The sequence below is a fragment of the Diaporthe amygdali genome (assembly GCF_026229845.1).
Source record: "Diaporthe amygdali strain CAA958 chromosome Unknown NODE_10_length_1141467_cov_65_626103, whole genome shotgun sequence".
NCBI lineage: Eukaryota > Fungi > Ascomycota > Sordariomycetes > Diaporthales > Diaporthaceae > Diaporthe > Diaporthe amygdali.
Window position 1 is genome coordinate 784,643 of NW_026517030.1, and position 18,194 is coordinate 802,836.

At 52.3% G+C, this 18,194-nt stretch overlaps 6 protein-coding genes across 6 annotated transcripts; 2 read left to right on the plus strand and 4 right to left on the minus strand.

Moving 5' to 3' along the window:
- Positions 1 to 617: 617 nt before the first annotated feature.
- On the minus strand, positions 618 to 1,946 carry J7T55_009206 (uncharacterized protein; the record flags this gene model as incomplete). Its single annotated transcript, XM_053142147.1, has 1 exon — positions 618 to 1,946. The coding sequence occupies one exon, from the start codon at positions 1,944 to 1,946 to the stop codon at positions 618 to 620; it is 1,329 nt and encodes a 442-aa protein (XP_052995047.1).
- Positions 1,947 to 3,292: 1,346 nt separating this feature from the next.
- Positions 3,293 to 3,493, minus strand: J7T55_009207 (uncharacterized protein; the record flags this gene model as incomplete). Its single annotated transcript, XM_053142148.1, has 1 exon — positions 3,293 to 3,493. One exon carries the CDS (start codon positions 3,491 to 3,493, stop codon positions 3,293 to 3,295), a length of 201 nt encoding a protein of 66 aa, XP_052995048.1.
- Positions 3,494 to 4,807: 1,314 nt separating this feature from the next.
- J7T55_009208 (uncharacterized protein) lies at positions 4,808 to 6,051 on the minus strand (the record flags this gene model as incomplete). Its single annotated transcript, XM_053142149.1, has 3 exons — positions 4,808 to 5,610; positions 5,676 to 5,939; positions 5,997 to 6,051. The coding sequence occupies 3 exons, from the start codon at positions 6,049 to 6,051 to the stop codon at positions 4,808 to 4,810; spliced, it is 1,122 nt and encodes a 373-aa protein (XP_052995049.1).
- Positions 6,052 to 6,271: 220 nt separating this feature from the next.
- J7T55_009209 (uncharacterized protein) lies at positions 6,272 to 9,874 on the minus strand (the record flags this gene model as incomplete). Its single annotated transcript, XM_053142150.1, has 8 exons — positions 6,272 to 6,732; positions 6,824 to 7,184; positions 7,238 to 7,336; positions 8,003 to 8,096; positions 8,229 to 8,314; positions 8,371 to 9,184; positions 9,235 to 9,431; positions 9,497 to 9,874. 8 exons carry the CDS (start codon positions 9,872 to 9,874, stop codon positions 6,272 to 6,274), a joined length of 2,490 nt encoding a protein of 829 aa, XP_052995050.1.
- Positions 9,875 to 10,829: 955 nt separating this feature from the next.
- Positions 10,830 to 13,550, plus strand: J7T55_009210 (uncharacterized protein; the record flags this gene model as incomplete). The annotated part of the gene is made up of 1 exon (XM_053142153.1): positions 10,830 to 13,550. The coding sequence occupies one exon, from the start codon at positions 10,830 to 10,832 to the stop codon at positions 13,548 to 13,550; it is 2,721 nt and encodes a 906-aa protein (XP_052995051.1).
- A 3,000-nt stretch (positions 13,551 to 16,550) lies between these two features.
- Positions 16,551 to 18,187, plus strand: J7T55_009211 (uncharacterized protein; the record flags this gene model as incomplete). Its single annotated transcript, XM_053142154.1, has 7 exons — positions 16,551 to 16,567; positions 16,675 to 16,718; positions 16,792 to 16,817; positions 16,912 to 17,002; positions 17,064 to 17,315; positions 17,369 to 17,660; positions 17,719 to 18,187. 7 exons carry the CDS (start codon positions 16,551 to 16,553, stop codon positions 18,185 to 18,187), a joined length of 1,191 nt encoding a protein of 396 aa, XP_052995052.1.
- Between the last annotated feature and the right edge of the window lie 7 nt (positions 18,188 to 18,194).

Sequence of the window (18,194 nt, forward strand, 5' to 3'; positions counted from 1 at the left end):
CCTTGAACGAGCTCAAGCTCAGGTATCAGCTTTCGGCCACAGTATTTGTGTAGAATAAATAGAATATAGAGGAGGATCTATTCCCAAAGAGAAGAAAGGCAAGTAATCTCTGATAAGTAATCAATTCTTAGAGGTTTACTTCGGGGATGACTATCTATAGGGGATGACCTCTTTTAGGATAACCATCTATAGGACAACCTCTTATAGGATAACCCTTTGTAGGATAACCACCTTTAGGATCACCTCCTATAGGATAACCTCATATGGGATAAGTTCCCGCTATAACCTTTACGTGGGGGAGTAAATAAGCCACAAGGGCTCCCGAATGACGTGCTGTGATATTTGAGAGTGTGGCGGTGTTGTTCCAATAGTGTATGTGATATCATATTGGTCTTCTAGGCAAGATCGCTGTTGCCTGCGATACTGAATTACACACAGGGTCTGAAGATTACCAGACTTTTCACAAAGCAAATCAGCAACTTCTCTGCTTTCAAGAATATGTTCGCAACAGGAGCTCAGTTGCCGTACAATTGAAATATACATCATATTACTTCATTGGTGAGCATTGCTGACAGGCAACGGGCTATTCAAGCTACCATGGTTCACATAATACAACGCTACAGTTTCCTGCAATACAAAGTATCGTCCGCTAAGGCCGGCCCGAGGTAGCTGTCCGGGATCAGATAGATCGTGGACCAAGAGCTGCACTGAGTATCCCATTTGGAATCAGCATCACAGTTGGTCCATTGTGTCCACTTGCCGCCAGATACCTGAGAGGCATAGTCCCATTCGCAGTATTTGTGGGTAGCCAGACACGACACCTTCGTCCCGTCGAAGCCGGGCTCCTTGCCCTGGCAGTCTTCTACCTTAAATATCTCAGAAAGGTTCGCCCAGCCAGAGTCCACGATCTTGTTGAGAACATCAGTGCTGTCGTCAAAGCCCCAGTCGTTGGTACTATGAAGCGCATATGTGTTCCCTGCTTCTTCATCAACCCAGAACTGATAGCAGTTGCCTGCGGCACTGAGGCTGGGGCAGTCGACAGCACCGGTGTTGGTGGCAACGTCCATAGCGATGGTATCTGTGGACCTAGCAGACACAATATTGTTGCCCTTGAGTGCTTCTGAAAGTATGTATAGCTGGAGGTCGTGGAAGATATCGACGCTTTGGGTATTCAAGCTGGTCACCGCACGAGTGCTGAATCCTCCGGGTTCGGCTGCCGCGATAAAGAGCGTACTGTTGTTTTGAAGCTCCTTGAGAGCGTTCTCAAGGCTGGTCTGATACTCCGTAACGAGGGTAGCTAATTCGCTGCCAATATCACCCAGCAAAACAAATCGCGCTGTTGAGCTACCTGAGATGGAGCTCATGAAGAAACTGCTCATGCCAGTGACAACGGCCAAGCCAGTATTAACAAGAGCAGCAAAAGGCCCAAGAGGTGTCGCAGCAAGCATCCAGAATCCACCACTTATCGCCGTCCACAGCAGAGTGCTCGGGGAGCTGGCATCTGTGGACGGGCTGACTGTGGCCACGATATCATCGATGGTAGCACCTGCCAAGCTGACTCCATTCGAGAGAGCCTCGGAGAACTGGTTGAAGAATTGGTACATAGCATAGATGTTCCAAAGAGTGTAGAACTGCTGAGAAGAGTAGTACGTGGCCTCGGATCCAGTCGTCTCGAAAGAATCGCACGTCCCCCGGCTTAGCAAATTGCAAGTCCTGCCACTGTAGCCATTATATTGGAGGAAGCACTGGGCAAAGCCCAGGTTGTCGCAGTCCGCGGCCGTGCCATTGGCATCGAGCCAGTCTTTGATATATTCCGAGACCTTTAGCTGAGCCCAACAATCTGGCTGGAGGCCGGACGTGGACGAGGGGGTGCAGTCGAGGGTCGAGCTTTGAGCAAGCGCAAGGCTGGCAAAGAGGCCAAGCAGGAAAGAATGTCTGGTTGCCATTGGAGACAGTATAGAGTGAAAAAGCAAGCAAAGGAGCGTATCTGTCAAGGAAATGATGGAGCGAGTGAAACTCTTCCGGCTGCCACAAGCTTGGTTCTGGACATTGAGCCATGAGAGGTTCCCACCAAATATATAATAACCTTCATCCTGTAAAGAATCGTTATAAATTCAACAAGAGACTGGAAAATAGCCTCAGGTGCTTCCCACGTTCAGGGGCGGCTACAAAAATAGATAGCCCCGTAATTACTACCCGACTGGGCGTCCTCGACACAAACAGATAGAAGATCTTCACTGCTTTCTTGAATCGCACCAAGGTGCTTCTTGAATCGTATCGATGTTTATCTCTCAGTAAACAATTGTCCGAAAGGTTTTGAATGAAATGAGCGGTCCACCACTTCCTGCGCGCGTATTTCTATGGATGTTTCTGACTCGCATGAATATTCTTCCTCTCAGTAGATAAATATTCTCAAAGTTTTAAATAAATTGAGGTTACGACCCACTGGCTTTTACTGTGTAGACAAGCTTACGATGACAATTATATCCAGCCGAGCGTGGCGAGATATGCGCTGGTTTCGAAGAAGCGAAGTACAAGCCAGTCTCCAGAAATGCTCTGAACGAATAGGCACGAGACGGACGTGATCGCATTGGTTTTCTTTTTGTCAATTCTGCCACTCCCGTCTGTGAACAGTGGATGCGTGCTGGCAACTAAAGCACCCTGATTTCTTGGCTCCAGACGTTCGTCCTACTCAGATTGAAGCTCTGCCACGAGTGTGAATGGCCCGACTACGGTAATTCCGATACCAACGACGACGCCAAGTACTCCGACCCACACACCATGTTCCAATACACAGCTTTTCTCCTTTTGGGCTCGGCTTGGTCTGACACAGCGTCTACAGTTCCTTCAGTGTCGTTTATGCCATGTATGTTTTGAGTGTTGAGCATCGACTCAATTTTTGGAACCAGCAGGAGTAAATATGGAAGTGCTTGCAACCCACGAGCGACGGATCAGGATTTAGATACTAACCCAAGACGCTCATCCAAGGGCTTGATATGTCTTCTTCCGACTGAACTTAGAGCAGTTTTATTTCCTTCGTTGTCCGTGTATGAAGAGACTGCCTCACATTGTATGTTTAAACCATGTCTCGCCCTTCAACCATTGTCAACTCGTGTAATTTGGACGCGATAGAATCCACCATGGGCGATGAAATTGGGATAACAACATTTAACTCAATTTAACTCAATTTCTTTTCTCTTTCCGTTCTTTCGTCCTTTTTCCTTTTTCTTGGTTGAGGAAGGGGCATGACCAACATGACATTCCCGCCTCATTCGACATAAGACGTTTCGCCTCACTCAATAGCGCTGGAATCATCGGCGAGGCCCCGCTTATCAAATTCAGGAGAGTCATGGTATGATATGCTAGGGAGACTGGGTTGAGCGACGAAGAACCCATGTGAGCGAAGGGCGGATGCCAGCTTGCTGTAAGCCTCCGGAAGCTGGAACGACCCCTGAACAAGAAGGATCGCAGGTTTGGACGATTTGGCCACCATTGCGAAAGGCGGATGCTAGGCAGCTCAACCTGAGAGTCTCGGGTTTTTAGGTAGTGGCAGTATTGATGAAAAAGGCACAAAATGGGGGACGTTGAAAAGAAAAGCCCCATTTCAGCTCCTCCAGGTAATGTTAATGTTGAGCGCTCCGTCGGAACTTTTAGAACAAATAGTCACATAACCTCATCCTCGCCAATCCCCGTCTAAATTTTCACATACTCGAGGGCTCGAAAACTTGGGATGTACATGTAAACGGAACGAAGGCTATTCGGCGGCCTATGAGACTTCGTCTCGGTCTCTATTGCTTCGTCGTCACCAGATCCTTCAAGTGAATTTACTAACCAATCGAAAGCAATTCGGAGGCAAAGATATTGTTGCACGACTGCGGGAAGCTCAGCATGGTCATTAGCACCGCTATTGTAGGTATTTTACATTTGTTCGTAGGTCTGGCTGTCGATATCAAGTGTCTCCCACTAATACACCTAAGGCTCTTTGCAAAGCAGAAGTGAGACTATCCTAAGCTTCTCACCATCGCAATCAACAATATTGCCCTTGAAGATCTCTTGCTACAGGAGACAAAATCCTGCATTTTGGTTATGTGCTAGATTGAGTTAGCCGCTCACTAAGTGCGCATGTGGGAGCTGAACGCTTGGACGAGTTCAGCAACGATAAGTTGTAGACTTTCGGCAGTCGAAAGGGAAGGCAAATTCAGTAAAACCCTAAAGGCTTTCGGTATCATCAGGGTGACATAGTACCTACATTTCAGGACTGACTTGGTGTACCTATTTGAATCCTTCCCTGCGGTTCAAAGTGATGATCGTTACCGGGCTTGAAACCTCCTACATGTGTGGAGCGAGGTTGGTGTGATCGACCAGTAGCCGTTTCCAAGACCCGGGCTCATGTGCAGGGTTCTGGGGTCCTAGCGGAAATTTCCCAATTCATATGGCATCGATGGTGTAATGTTTAACCACAATTCTCGGGGCATCATGCCACACTTCTGTCGATACTTCCTGGCCCTTTTACCTGAAGGTTCAGTCGGTAGGCATTGTCGGAGCAGGACATTTGTCATTGAGAGTGGAGGGCATCGCAAAATTCACGACTTCACCTAACCGTCATTGCTTTTAATCTGCCGGAACGAAATTCATACAGAGACCTGGACAAGTCGCCTGATGTAGATTTTAATATGTACGGGCATAGCGATAATTAACATTTAGAATATAGAATCAAACTATTCAACCACAACCTCTCGAACTCCGCGCTCAGCGATTCGATCGCTGCTTGCTTTAGTATCGCAACAACTATGCGTAATCCCTGGCCTTATGCGCCTGATGGGGCCGCAGCTGGAGCCGGTGCTGGTGGAGTGGCGGCCTGCTCTGATGGCGGCTGGGCTTGCTGCTGAGCCTGTGGATCAGCTGACGGCTGGGCTTGTTGTTGGGCCTGCTGTTGAGCCTGCTGCTGGGCCTGCTGCTGGGCCTGCTGCTGGGCCTGCTGCTGAGCTTGTTGTTGAGCTTGTTGGTCTTGAGCTTGTTGCTGGCCTTGCTGGCCGCCATTCACGTTGACGATGACTGTTGGTGGGGGTGCGGTCCCGAGAACAAGCCCAGCAACTTCGGCTTGTGCAATAGCTTGTTCGCTGGCCAGCAGCTGCTGCTGAAGGTTGAAAAGAGAACCCGCTGCAAGGAGCTGGCAATCTTGCTGGATGAGGTTTGTGTCACCGACGAAAAGGCCCTGATTCGGCAAAATAATGGCAGCTGGGTCGGCGAAGACCTGAGCGTTGCTCGGAGCTTTTGGTGGCTGAGAACCAAAGGGCAGCAGGACGGAGCCGTTGATCTGGCCAAAGGGTGCATTGGGATCGAACGCAGCAACTTGAGGCGCGGCACCACCAGAGGGCTGAGACGCGTTGCCCACACCAGCAACACCAGGGACATTCAGGTTTGCGGGCGTAGGTGCAGGGCCGATCGTAAGAGGCTCAGCCGCGTTAACCATTACAAGAATCTCCTGGCCAGGCTGGTTGTTATCAGCCTTGAGCTGGTTGACCATGTAGCGAGTGTTGACATTTTTGGGATCTCGCTGATCAATGACATTTGTGACCGCAATAATGACAGTGTTAACTTGTGTCCATCCTGATTCACCTCGTGGTTAGCATGGAGGTCCAAACTGCATACCACATGAACTTGCAGGTGCTTACTGTTCTTGAAGTGATTCACTCTAATATTGTTCTTGATCGTCTCCACCGTTGAAATGAGAGCAAGCTGGGACTGAACAAGGGCAGCGAACTCCTGCTCTGCTGTCAAGGCCAGGGCCGCGATGGTATCCAAGTTGTTGTTGATGACTACGACCTGGGGCTCCACGACAGTCTGTTGGATGATGATATCCCTTTTCTGTTGTGCCCTGGTCTTATGCTTCAGGCCCCTTTCTATGGGTGTTGCACTCCGGTCAACGGACGCGGGAGCTGCCATGAATTAGCCAAAGATAATGTGGTGGACAGGGTGGAAGACTCGTGACTTACCAGCAGTAACGAAAGACACGCCAACTAGGGCGGTGATAAAATTCCCGAAGAACATCTTGAAGAGAGAGGATTATTGAAAATAATATAGATGGTACTCTGGGTCTGTTGATCCTATCAAAGGAGTGAAGACAACTAAGGCTTATACAAGGAACGAAACAGCAGCCTCTGGGGCGCTTGGTGAGAAATCAAGTAAAGAAGTACGGATCCGCAGATATGATCTTGGGAGTTCTTGGAAGACGGCATGCGAAGATCATGATCCTCATCGCCGTGGGAGATCACACGGGATATATGTGACCGTTCTTGCCTTCGTCGTCCTCCTTGACGAGGTCCTGAAGACTTTGGCCCCGCCCAAGACCGGCATCTCGACATCCGGCTCGAGTCTCCAGAGGGGGATCTGCGTCAGTGACACTCGAGATCGCAGGAGTCGCTCGAAGAGGCATGCAGACCTTACTGACGATATGCATGAGCACCAGGGCAGCCGGGATCAGGGGGCGTCTAAGCCTGGGGCGACAAACGAGTTCGGTTGGCAGGTTGTCAAACGGAAAGCTTGGTGATGTACCTGTTTGCCCGGGGAACCGCACCGGAGTGACTTTAAAGCCGAATAACCTTAGATTTGAAATCCCCGACCGCAGTCTCCCTCGTCTGATAACTTGCGACGATTCCGTCTGAAGTGGACCGGTTGAGACCAAGTCTGCCCAATCACGGCGGGCCTTGGCGGACTGGAGTGCGGATGAGGCTCTGAGACGGATGAGGTTTTGTGTTCGTTAGTGTCGGTTGAGAAGTGGCTTTGACAATTCATGCATATATCAGTCATTTTTCGGTCGAACAGGCGCATGCCATCTCAATCTTGATGCAACGGTCGTGGTCGTGGTTGGGATGGAACCACATGGCTTCGCTTAATGAACAGATGAGGATCACGAACATCACTGATCGTTCTTGGGAGATCATCCGCAAGTCAAGCCATTGTGTTCGGTACCAAACGTGGATCTTCCTCATTCCCCTGGTCGCCGAGTCCTTGATCGACCGACGCGAAGACATCAAGAGGATCAGGAAGATCTCGTTCTGCAGGGCAGCAAAATCGAAGCGTGCTCGAAGACAGCCTAGGAGTCGCGAGACCTGAGGTGCCCGTGCGGCAAAGTGTTCTGGGGGGACCCTGGCAAATCTCAGAGCCTCGCAGAGCCCTACGAGCTTGACACTTCGGAAGCATGATGAGCAAGCTGAGAACACTGGCTCGCATTCACCTCTTCTACGTCCTGGCGATCATGCCATTGTTGCAAGCCGCCTTGGAAGGGCTGGACGGATAGCCAACACTGAGACCAGTTGTGGCTCAGCCGCAGCCCCTGCTTGTTCCATTAGTCGTCGGCAAAGTCCATACGCGCCCCCCCCCCCCCCAAAAAAAAACCCCCAACTCATTCTTGCCAGTGGCCCTGGGGGCAAGGGGACGGAACCTGGGAGGGGGGATTCCAAGACGCATGTTACCCATTGCTCCCATATAACTTGAACATATTCCTGTACCTTGGTACACAGACACATGCGCTGGGTAGGTAGTTGTGAATAGCGTTTTTGTCCCCCTCATTTTCACCCTCCTTGCTTCCTCTTCCTGCCTCTCCATTCCTTTTCCTTTGGGCGAATGGCCGGGGAGTTGTTTCTTGTTCGCTACGTCTCTTCAGATCAAGCGACTCCTTGGTGGACTACGATAGTCACTGTGACTGGACTTGAAGGAAGACCAGTCATTGCTCGACAGCGACGCATGGAGTTGAGATATTAAACAGATCGTGTGCCCGATAGCCGGCGAAAGAGCCCACTATTGTCATATAACAACACTATACCGTGCCCAACTCATGCGTGTCTTCCTCATATTCATCGCCGCAGCATTCATTTCCTCACATTCTGTCGTTGCGATCCGTGGGGGCTGCGCCCTTGTTTGAGGATGTCGCATGTTCTTTGGGTCCCCATGCCTATCGTTGGGGCTATAAGAGACAAATTAATTGGCACACGCAGTGGACATGATTCTCTGCCCAGCCGAGTGGCCCTTGACCAGATACGTGGTAATCCACGGCACTCCTGGATTTTTCTGTGACTGATTCTTCCAGCTTGATGCTGCTTTGTCACTCAAATATTGGAGGATGTACGAGACTGCAACAACATCAATTGATTCGTGTCCTATAACGTGGACTTTTGATAAGGCATGATTCTGGTCAACTCCTCTAAAACCTGCTCAATCTGCTCTACTCAATAACATAAGAGTCCGCCATGGATTTGATCTCTTTCGAGAAGGTCACGTCCTCGTTCATCTCCACCAAAGCAACAGAGGAAACCTGGATTTTTGTCAGTAAAGATGAGTCGGCAAAGGGGTAATTAGGGTATCACTCACTTCAACGTCCACATATGGCGTGGACTTGGAGAATCGGACCTGCATTGGGAAGAATTCGTTCTCGTCATCCGCCTGAGCCTCGAACTCGAAAGCCCCGTTCGGATTCTCGTCATCCACTGTGCCAATTGACCACTCTAGACTGTCTCCGGACACGTCATACGTGGCATCAAAGCTCGACACCGAGGGCTCAGCGGTCGAGTACGGAATGGTGACGCTCACGTCCTTCAGCGCGTCACCGCCGGTCAGCTCGTACTCCACAGTCATTGTGTAGCTGCCATCAGAGCCCTTGTTAACCCAGACAGTGAAGCTGATTGGCAACGAGCTCGGGTCGTCTGTCTTTGGAGTAGCACGCCACCGAAGCACGCCGACCGAGTTGTTGACCGGAAAGCCTTTCGAGGTGTTGGCCATCTGAATGACTTTGGAGCTGTTGAAGAGATTGCGATCGACGTTAGGATGTGTTCGGAACTGCGCGCCATGAGTAGGCTGCGCATTCAGGTCGAGTTTGATCTTGGTCAGTGATGGGTCGGATATCCGCAACTGCAGATCACCACTGACGGAAAGGGAATCGACAGCACCCTCCTTCGAGAGCTTCGCGCTGATTGCTTCATTGATGGTCACATGTATAGCGTCGCGATCCAGTGTAGTTGAGGCTCGGGGCGCAGCAGGTTCTGCTGTGATCGGCGAGGGAGCCGCCGGCGCGACAAGCGGGCTGTCGTCGACTTCATGGCCCATCTCACCTCGCACTCGCTCAAACATATCGGTGGTCTTAGACTTCTTACCAAGTTGCATTCCCTTGCCCTTTGGTGCGGTGAATCTGTTTCCTGTGAGCGCGGGTCCTGGGGCGAATGGACTGGACTAACGTACTTCGACTTGTTCTTCTCAGCCTCGTATGTATCGTATGTATCGGTGACAGCAGGGCGGCTAGGTGCAGTGTATGTTGGGTAAACGGGCGTCCTGGGCACATTGCCCATACCCCGGGCCCCCCTGGCCGACTCCTTGCGCTGCATCTCGAGTTGCTTGGCCTTCCTCTTGCGCTCTTCTGTAGCCTCCAACTCTTTGTTCTAAGACAAGTCAGTACAAAACGCAAAGAATTGGAAGCAGCACCAAGCGAGCGCGAGCGCCATACCCTGGCAATAATCTCCTGGATGCGCTCCTCGTGACTTTCCATCTCCAGGAAGGTCTTGATCTGACTAATGGTCAGATTCTCCCTGTAACCCAGGGTGACCAGCTCATCGAAGGCGCTGAGCAGCTCGAAGGCATTCTTCAAGATCTCGCGCTCCTCCAGACTCTTGCAAGTACTGGTGACGACCTGGGCAAAGAGATGCAGCGAGTCGATGTCTTGGAGAATGTTGGACTGGCGGTTGGTGATGAGGACCATGTAGAGCTCATCGAGGGGTTGGTAGACGAATCGGACATTGTCTTGCTCGACGGTCGTATGCTGTGTCCCGCTGTCTGCGAGCTTCGGGAAGGAGGCGAGGAGGGCTTCGATGCGCGACCTGGGCATCTCGCGGAACTGTCGCGAAAGGACAGCTTTGCCCCCGCGGGTGCAGATCGATGCTGCGAGGACGACCTGACATCCTCACTTGTTAGCCATTTCAACCGATTGATGTTCCGCTTGATCAGGAGACTTGCCATTATGATTCCAATCCGGCGTCGGGGTTTCTGTGACAAGTGGAGGATCGATCGTGGGCTTGCCAGAGGGTTGCGAGCTGAGTTGGGCTGTTGTCCCTGTATTGAACTTGGCTTCCATTAATTGATAGTGCTGTCCTGAAGCTGGCTGGGTGGCTCGTGCGAGCTGGCCTGGACGCAGAGCAGCACACCCCTGGCCCGTAATGCAGCCCCACCCGGCAGGCAGACCATGCTTTCCACATGCCTAATTACGGTTTCTGACCAGGTGCCTAAGCTACCTTGCTACCTACCACGGTGCGCGCCTACCTACCTACCCACGCGGTGGCTCGCTAGCAGGCGCATTTAGTCAGCGACGCCATGCGAAAGTCAAGCAGCCGTTCGCGTCACCTTCTTTCAGCTGCTCCCAACCTGCGACCATTCACTGGCCTCTACTATCGTCTTTACCTTCGGAACGCGCCTTTCTTATTTGCGCGCATCCTGACGCCCATGGTATCAAGACCTACGGAACGCACCTGGACAGCTGAACTCTGAACGGAACACTCACCCAATCAAACTTTGTGCCCCGAAGGTTTTGGTCACTCTTTACCTGGCCGCCTGGTTCACCTGTATTCAAGCTTTCGCAAACAGCTCCTCTACCTCAGCGACTCTGTTGAGCTGTTTTCCTCCACACTTCCTGCCATCGCCGCGAGTACCATGACCAGGAGTTGTCCCGAATCTGACTTGTGATCTTTCTGCCTGCAAGCGACCTGCCCCGGTTCTGGCGTCCGTACACTGCCCTCTAGCTTTTACAATCTGCCTCGATTGGTCTGGAATCTGCCAGCCACGAGATGATGGAGGCTGTAGCGGAGGAGCAAGGCCATTTGGAGGCCAACACAGGGGTCGGATTCGAAGATGACACCGTCAACGTTATTCAAGATGAGGAGTTTGACTTCGATATTGGTGGTAATGAAGAGAATCTGGAAGCTTTGGGAGGACTTGAATCCACCGATGAAGGGTCGACGTATCAGACTGAAGGCAATGACACGCTCGACGACGCTCACACTCATTCAAGCCAAGGCCATGGCACACATGAGGCAGTTGATGAGTTTTACGAAGACCGGATGCCTGGCCAGGTCCAGGATCAACACGATCTAGAGGTGTCCACATTTGACGCTTCAGCAGATACCGAGGATGTCGACCAAGCCTACCAAGGCGATGCACTTGGTTCTATCACCGAGGATGTCGACCAAGCCTACCAAGGCGATGCACTGGGTTCTAACACCGAGGGCGAGAATGTTCACCACGCAGACGAGGCACAGTATGGAGAGAGCGAGAAATACCAGGAGGAGATCTACTACGAAGAAACGGCAGAAGAGCTCGGAAGCCTCGTCGACGCTGGTCAGCAAGACGAAGAAGAAGTCGTCCAAAGCACAACAGTTGTCACGGAACATTTTGAGTATCCGCACCAGGAGGAAGAGCGCTTTGAAGACGAGGCACCTGTTGGAGGTGCCAGTGCTGAAGAAACTGCCGAGATGCAAGCAGTTGATGAGGAGCAGCTGCCTGTGGAAAGCGACCATTTGGACAAAGTTATCGAGGACGAAGCGTTGATGGCTGAACCTCGCCGCGAGGAGTTCACCCGGGACACGAGTCCTGAACACGATTCTAACCTCGTCGATACTGTCGCATCTCAGGCCGCTATCGAAACAGTCGATGCTCTCGAGGACGTCGATGACCAAAAAGCGGGAGAATCCAAGCATTTGGAGGAGCATCCCCGAGTAAGGGTGTCATACGGAACAGCGGAGTTCTATCTTTTTGCAGAGTCTCCTGATGCTGATCCTGATGACTACTTTTTCGAGAACACGGACATACTTGACCAGCCTCTATCAAAATTTCTACCAGGTCTTCGCCAAGTCATCTCGGAGGATCTTCAAGCTTCTGATGAGCTTTTCGTGAAAGTGGACGGACTTGGACTCGAGTTCGGAGAGGCAACAACGAAAGACTTCCTTGAGCAGACAACTTTCGGTCAAGTCCTAGAGCTGTATGATCGACTTGTGAAGCTTGATGATATTGACTCCGAAACGCCTGAGCTCTACATCTATCTGGAAACGCGTCCAAATTGTTTGCATCGGCTCGCAGAGTTGACGAACAGCGCTAACGAGGGCAGGGGATTGTCCCAAGTCGCATTTTATTACGAGGGGACTCCCGACTTTGTAGCCGTCGAGGACGAGTCAAACGATTATGATGAAGGTGGCCAGGCTGTGGACTCTGATGATGTGTCTTTCGACGAGTCTCATGCCCAGGCCGAGGGCAATTTGAGTGCATCTCACCAGACTGAGCAGCCGTACAACCCTTTTCGACTCAGTGAGAGCCAACAGGAAGTCATCAACACCTCAAACTCCAGCGGTGTGGAGGGAGAAGTGGTGAATGACTCAGTAAATGAGTTACTCTCGGCAGAGGCTGATCAAGATCATCCCGATTACGATGAGGACGACAATCACGCATCTGTGTCTGGTGAAGCCGCGCAAGATGAATTTGGCTTGGTGGCAACGGATGCCTTGCACGACGAGAGCGCAGATGGAAGTCATCAAAACGCCGACATGGTACCGGGTGAAGATGAAGACCTGACAGCAGAGGCCATGGATGACGGGTCTGAAGGCGAACATTATGTGGAGGACGGCCTCGTCGGTAGGGAAGAAGTGGCTGGAACAGAAGAAAACGCCGAGGCCGGAAACGAACACTCCCAGGGAGATGATGGCCCTACTGATGGTGAGAACCTTTCTTCTTTGGAATTAAGCGGATGCACTGCATCAACTGAAATATGTGACTGCGCATTTTGCATGTCCGGCCAGCCAACTGCTATTGGTATTGCAGGCAACGTCCTGGTCGAGTCTGAGGGAACTCGTCGAGTTTCTGAGCACCGGCTGGTCGAAGTTGCTTTGATCGATGCTCAGCAAGCCCTTGTTGCCACGGGGGATTGGTCAAGCAATTTGCCGTCAACTGTGAACACTCAAGACCCACTAGCTGCGAATCATGGCTATTACAACCACAAACAACGCATATCGGCTGACTTCAAGTTCCAAGATTATAACGCAGCGGAAAACGACGACTACCTTGATATTGGGGCGACCGAAGAGGAGCCCGCCGAGTCTGCAGTATTTGCAGCATCTGCAGGCACGCCAGGACCGACCTCACACAATTCCAGTGCCACAGCAACTCTAGACGGAGAAGGGCACGGCCATGGAGACGAAACGTCTGCGAGCCAGGCATTGGCAGATGCCGATAATTTGATTCAGACCCTTTCACAGCCGGAGCTTGGCTCTCCGGAGAGACAGACCGACGAGATCCATTGGAATGACGACGACGATAACGACAACGACAACGACAAAGACGAATTTGACATTGGAAATCAGAACCAGACCGACCTGTCTCCTTCGAGCCTCTCTGTGAAGAGAGGCAGACAAGCAGACGAGGACGATGTTGGTCTAGGTGACGATAGTAGTCAGTCCTCCTACAGCAAGGGGACACGCGCATGTGCTAACATCACTCCAGCTGCCAAGCGTCGTCGCACCTAGGTGGCTGCTCGGTGTGGTTTCGTCTGCTCGGACCTCATCAAGCAATCTGCCATGACTATGGGTCAAAAAACCCGAACATAGGGAGCAATTGTAGTGCATCTGCACCCTTTGCACATCTTTTATCCTGATTCCCCCCCTCCATTCTACACCCCTTGCCCTTACAACCCCCCTTTCCGTATAGCAACGTGGAGAGCTGAAGCACAGAAGAAATGATCAACGGTTCCGACTGATTTGAGAGGTAAGTTTTGATCCGGAGAGAAGCCCGGCCGCCTTTACGACCTCAAGTCTCTTCGTTCGCAGCTATGTGTGGCCTTCGAGTATCACCTTGCGCCCGTGCGACATCTTGCATGACGGCTTCCCGAGGAGCAGCGACTGGAAATTCTAATTTGCCATTATATTGGCCGCATTCGATTCAGGGGGAGTCACAGGGCCCACGAGGTTGGAGGATGTCTTTCCACCGCCGCATGGCCTGTTCTCGCAGAGTGACGGAGGAAGGAATAGACAGGCACAGAAGACAGGTGCACAGCAGTTCAAGAATGACGACGTCCGAGTTGGTAGGGCGAGTCGGTTATGATCATTCCAAGAAGGCTAAGTATCTTTCTTGACGAGACGAACGGTCTTGTCGGCTCGCGCAGGACAATGATTTATTTGTGTACACATAGATAAGGCTTGTTGAGGGGATTACCAAGGTCTGTCGGCGTGTGCAGAGCTGCTTTCGCAGGCGTTGTAGGCGGCGATATCACGAAAAGCATGGCTGTTTGGGTTCTTGGGTTATGTAGAGCAGCTCTGTATCAATGCGAAAGGAGCCTTCCTGGTGATTAGAGAAGTTCATTGGTGATTGCAGTGAACATCGCAGGCAACGTTGTGGTATGATTCTGGCTCAATTAGATCGACTGGCCGTCGATTCAGAAAGGGATGATTGGAGTGGCATGCTCTGCAACATGGAAACTCTCGGGTATTTGATCAGTTGTCGGACTTGAGCAGGCGTGACGATCGCGGCATTCCAAGCAGGCCTATTAAAATTGGTGCGATAGGAGAGAATTGAGGTGGGACGGGGCCGCCAAAACAGGCGAGGGCGCGACTTGTTGCTTTGGGAGAAGCGAGATTCGGGTTCTCCCCACGGATTTCTTGATCAGTCATTTTATATGCTCTGGCGATGACGACTCAACGGCCTCTACAGAACTGCAGCAATATAGACACCAGCGTCTTTGCTGCTGCAGCCTTGTCAGCATGTGTACAGCAGGTAGGTGCCAGAGCTGAGAGCCTGGCCAACTCCACCTGCGACTAGTCTAGGCTCTGGGCCCAGCTCATCGTCATCTTGTGGGACGCGGAGCTCTCTCTGGCCCCCATTTTATTTCCCTGGAAGCCCCGGGTGAAGCAAAGCCAACATATCCACACACACGCACACCCACTAGTGGTACATTCGTACGTCAGTGAAGGTTGTTTCCTTGTATCATCACTGCGGCTATCGAGGGCTGGAGGTGGTATTTCGACACACAATACGTATTGTGTCGAAGGGTAAGACCCACATACAGTTAAGTGGCATGGCACATGGGTAGGACATGGGCTCACCAAGCAGATGCAACGGATTTTTTTCTTCTTATAAATGCTGCATCGATAGCTGGCTCGTGTACGTAAATAGTGTTTATGTGTAATCGTGCCAGACACCTGGCCTAAGTTGACATTGGAGGATGGGCTTTGAGTAGTTGATCTGCTTGGCCTATCCGCAGCACCAAGGCGGGTACCTAGGTAGGGAAGTCTACCCGGGCACCCGACGTTTCAACTCTTAACAGCTGGCGCGCGAGCAAGCGGGAATTGGATTGCCAGGTAGTCTTTGTGATGAGTGGCGGCAGGGCGAAGCTGGCCTCTGGCCGTTAAGATTGTTGTTTGGCTGGCGCCGGATATGTAGTCTATCGTAGTCAAGGTGGGCAGGGAAATAAGTACCTTTTCATTACGAAGTACTCAGCCATCTGCAATTGCGCAAGCCCATGACAAGGCACAAGCAGACAGGCCCCTCGTATTCCAAACCTGGGGCATCGATTTGCCCTGGCGGAGCGAAGCAAGGGACCAGTACGTACCTGCTTCCAAGGTTCCCAGGCCCGTCTGGGTTAGGTAGATACCCACCCACCCGGACAGGCAGAGGGCGCCAGGTACCATGCTATGCCGCCTCAGGTGCAGGCCACGAGTGCTGCCGCTAGAGGGCTACTAGCTCCAGGGATAGAGTGACGTCCACGCCCATGGATGAAACGAGGCCGCATGCCCACCCGATTCAATTCAACAGACCTGCAGACCTCCAGAGACCTCACCAGCCCTCTCCCTGCGCTGCGAATGACTATCGGCCAAAACGCACCCAGCAACATCGGTTCCCCCTGCCCAGCCAATTTTATCTCTATCCCAGATTCTTGACTCCCTCCCGTACGCACTACGGTCCAGTACACCTGTCCTCGACCTTGCTGAGAAGGGGAAAGCGTCCCCGTTTGGTGCACGACTTTCTCTTTTTTCTCTTGGCCTTGGCCGCTTGTCCTGGAACGGGGTCGGAACATTGAAACGATTTGTTCATCCCCCCCACACACACACACACCACAGTGATCCTCGACCATCGAACACCTCCCTGGCCGAACCACCTCCCGACGGCAAAGGAAGACAAAGGCCACGCATCGCATCACGACACCAACCCAACAACCGAACACACAAGCCATCGCCCATTCATCCATCCGTCCACTGTCCCACTCGCCGACGAGCACTGGCCCTGGCGAAATCAGTTGACGCGGCGGACCTGCTTGATCTCTGCCTGTGCCCTTCGTGAACCGAACACCCGTCTAATCCACCCGTCTCTTCACAACCACACCCCCTGTTTCGCCTGGCGCGAAGTCTTCACTCCCTCGGGCCACCTCGACATTCCGGGCGCCCGCGCTCATTGCGCTCATTGCGCTCTCCGCAACTCGAGACGGCTCTGGACAGACAGAAGCAGCGCCTCGCTGCTGTTGCGCTCGTTACAATATGATGATGGAGGAAAAGTACGACTCGCTCCAAGCAACTCGCGGACCTGGCACTTGGTCGATCGCCCAGCGACGCCATGACGCCCTTGCTGAACACCTCGCGCTGACCACATTGGACGTTGCAGATATATCGGCCTGGGGCTGGCCATGACATCTAGCTTAGCCATCGGTACGGCGCATCCCTCTCTTTCCTCCCACCTTCCCTTTTAGGACGGTCTTGACTGACGTATCTGGCGGCGCAGGCACGAGCTTCGTCATAACGAAAAAGGTAGTTCTTATTCGCACATTCGAGAGAACAGGGTCCACTCCCTTGGGACGAGCACACATCCATACGAACGGGTTGGCTGACTATACCGCGGCAGGGCCTCAACCAAGCCGGAGAAACACATGGCTTTGAAGGAGATGGTTTCGTATATCTCCGGAATCCTATGTGGTGGGCCGGCATCTGCACATGTAAGAGAGCACCATCATGCTCGACTCCGCTCTGCTCAACATACTGATACTTGTGATGCAGTGGTTGTCGGCGAGGTATGCAACTTCGCAGCGTACGCCTTCGCGCCGGCCATTCTCGTCACGCCTCTGGGCGCGCTGTCGGTGTTGATAGGGGCGGTGCTGGGATCATATTTTCTCAAAGAAGAGCTTGGAATATTAGGGAGGCTCGGGTGTGCCATCTGCCTCATTGGCGCTGTCATCATCGTGCTACATGCGCCGCCAGACGAGGACATCGAGACTATCGAGACCATACTCGCATACGCCCTTAGGCCTGGTGAGATGCGATTGTCCTACCTTCCCCGACAGTGGATGCTGACTGTCTCCTAGGTTTCTTGATATACGCCATTACAGTGACAGCCTTTTCCGTCTTCATGATCTACAGAATTGCTCCCGTATACGGCAAACAGAACCCCCTGATCTACCTGAGCATCTGCTCCCTTGTAGGATCAGTGTCAGTCATGGCCATCAAGGCCTTCGGCATCGCCCTCAAACTGACCTTTGCGGGCAACAACCAATTCACTCACGCCTCGACCTATGTGTTCATGATCATCACGGCGGTTTGCATCTTGACCCAAATGAACTACTTCAACAAGGCGCTGAGCCAGTTCCCCACCAACATGTACGCCTCCCATCTAGCCTGCCGCACCCGTGTCTACATTCCTAACTAATTTCTGCAGTGTTAACCCACTCTACTACGTAACCTTCACGACCGCAACACTCTGCGCCTCCTTCATCCTCTACAGCGGATTCAACACTACCGACCCGATCAACACACTCTCCCTTCTCTGCGGCTTCCTCGTCACCTTCACGGGCGTGTACCTATTGAATCTGTCACGTAGCGACCCTAACGGTTTCAAGATGATCTCTGGGCGAGGCGGTGACGATTCCGTGGGCACGGACATGATATCGCAGATTCAAACGCGTATGAGCATGGAGGCTCGTAGGAGTCTAGGTCACGGCAGCGACCGCGAGGGCCTGATGCGGGCGTACGACGAGGAAGAGGCAGCCGAATTCGGCCTGACGGACCTCGCAGAGGATAGCGACGACGAACGCAGTGGCAGGGGGACGAAGCAGAACGGCTCAGCGTCGGCGAACGGGAGATCGAAATCAAGTGAGACACAGCAGCCAAAGTCTGGCGAGCGGTGATCAACGG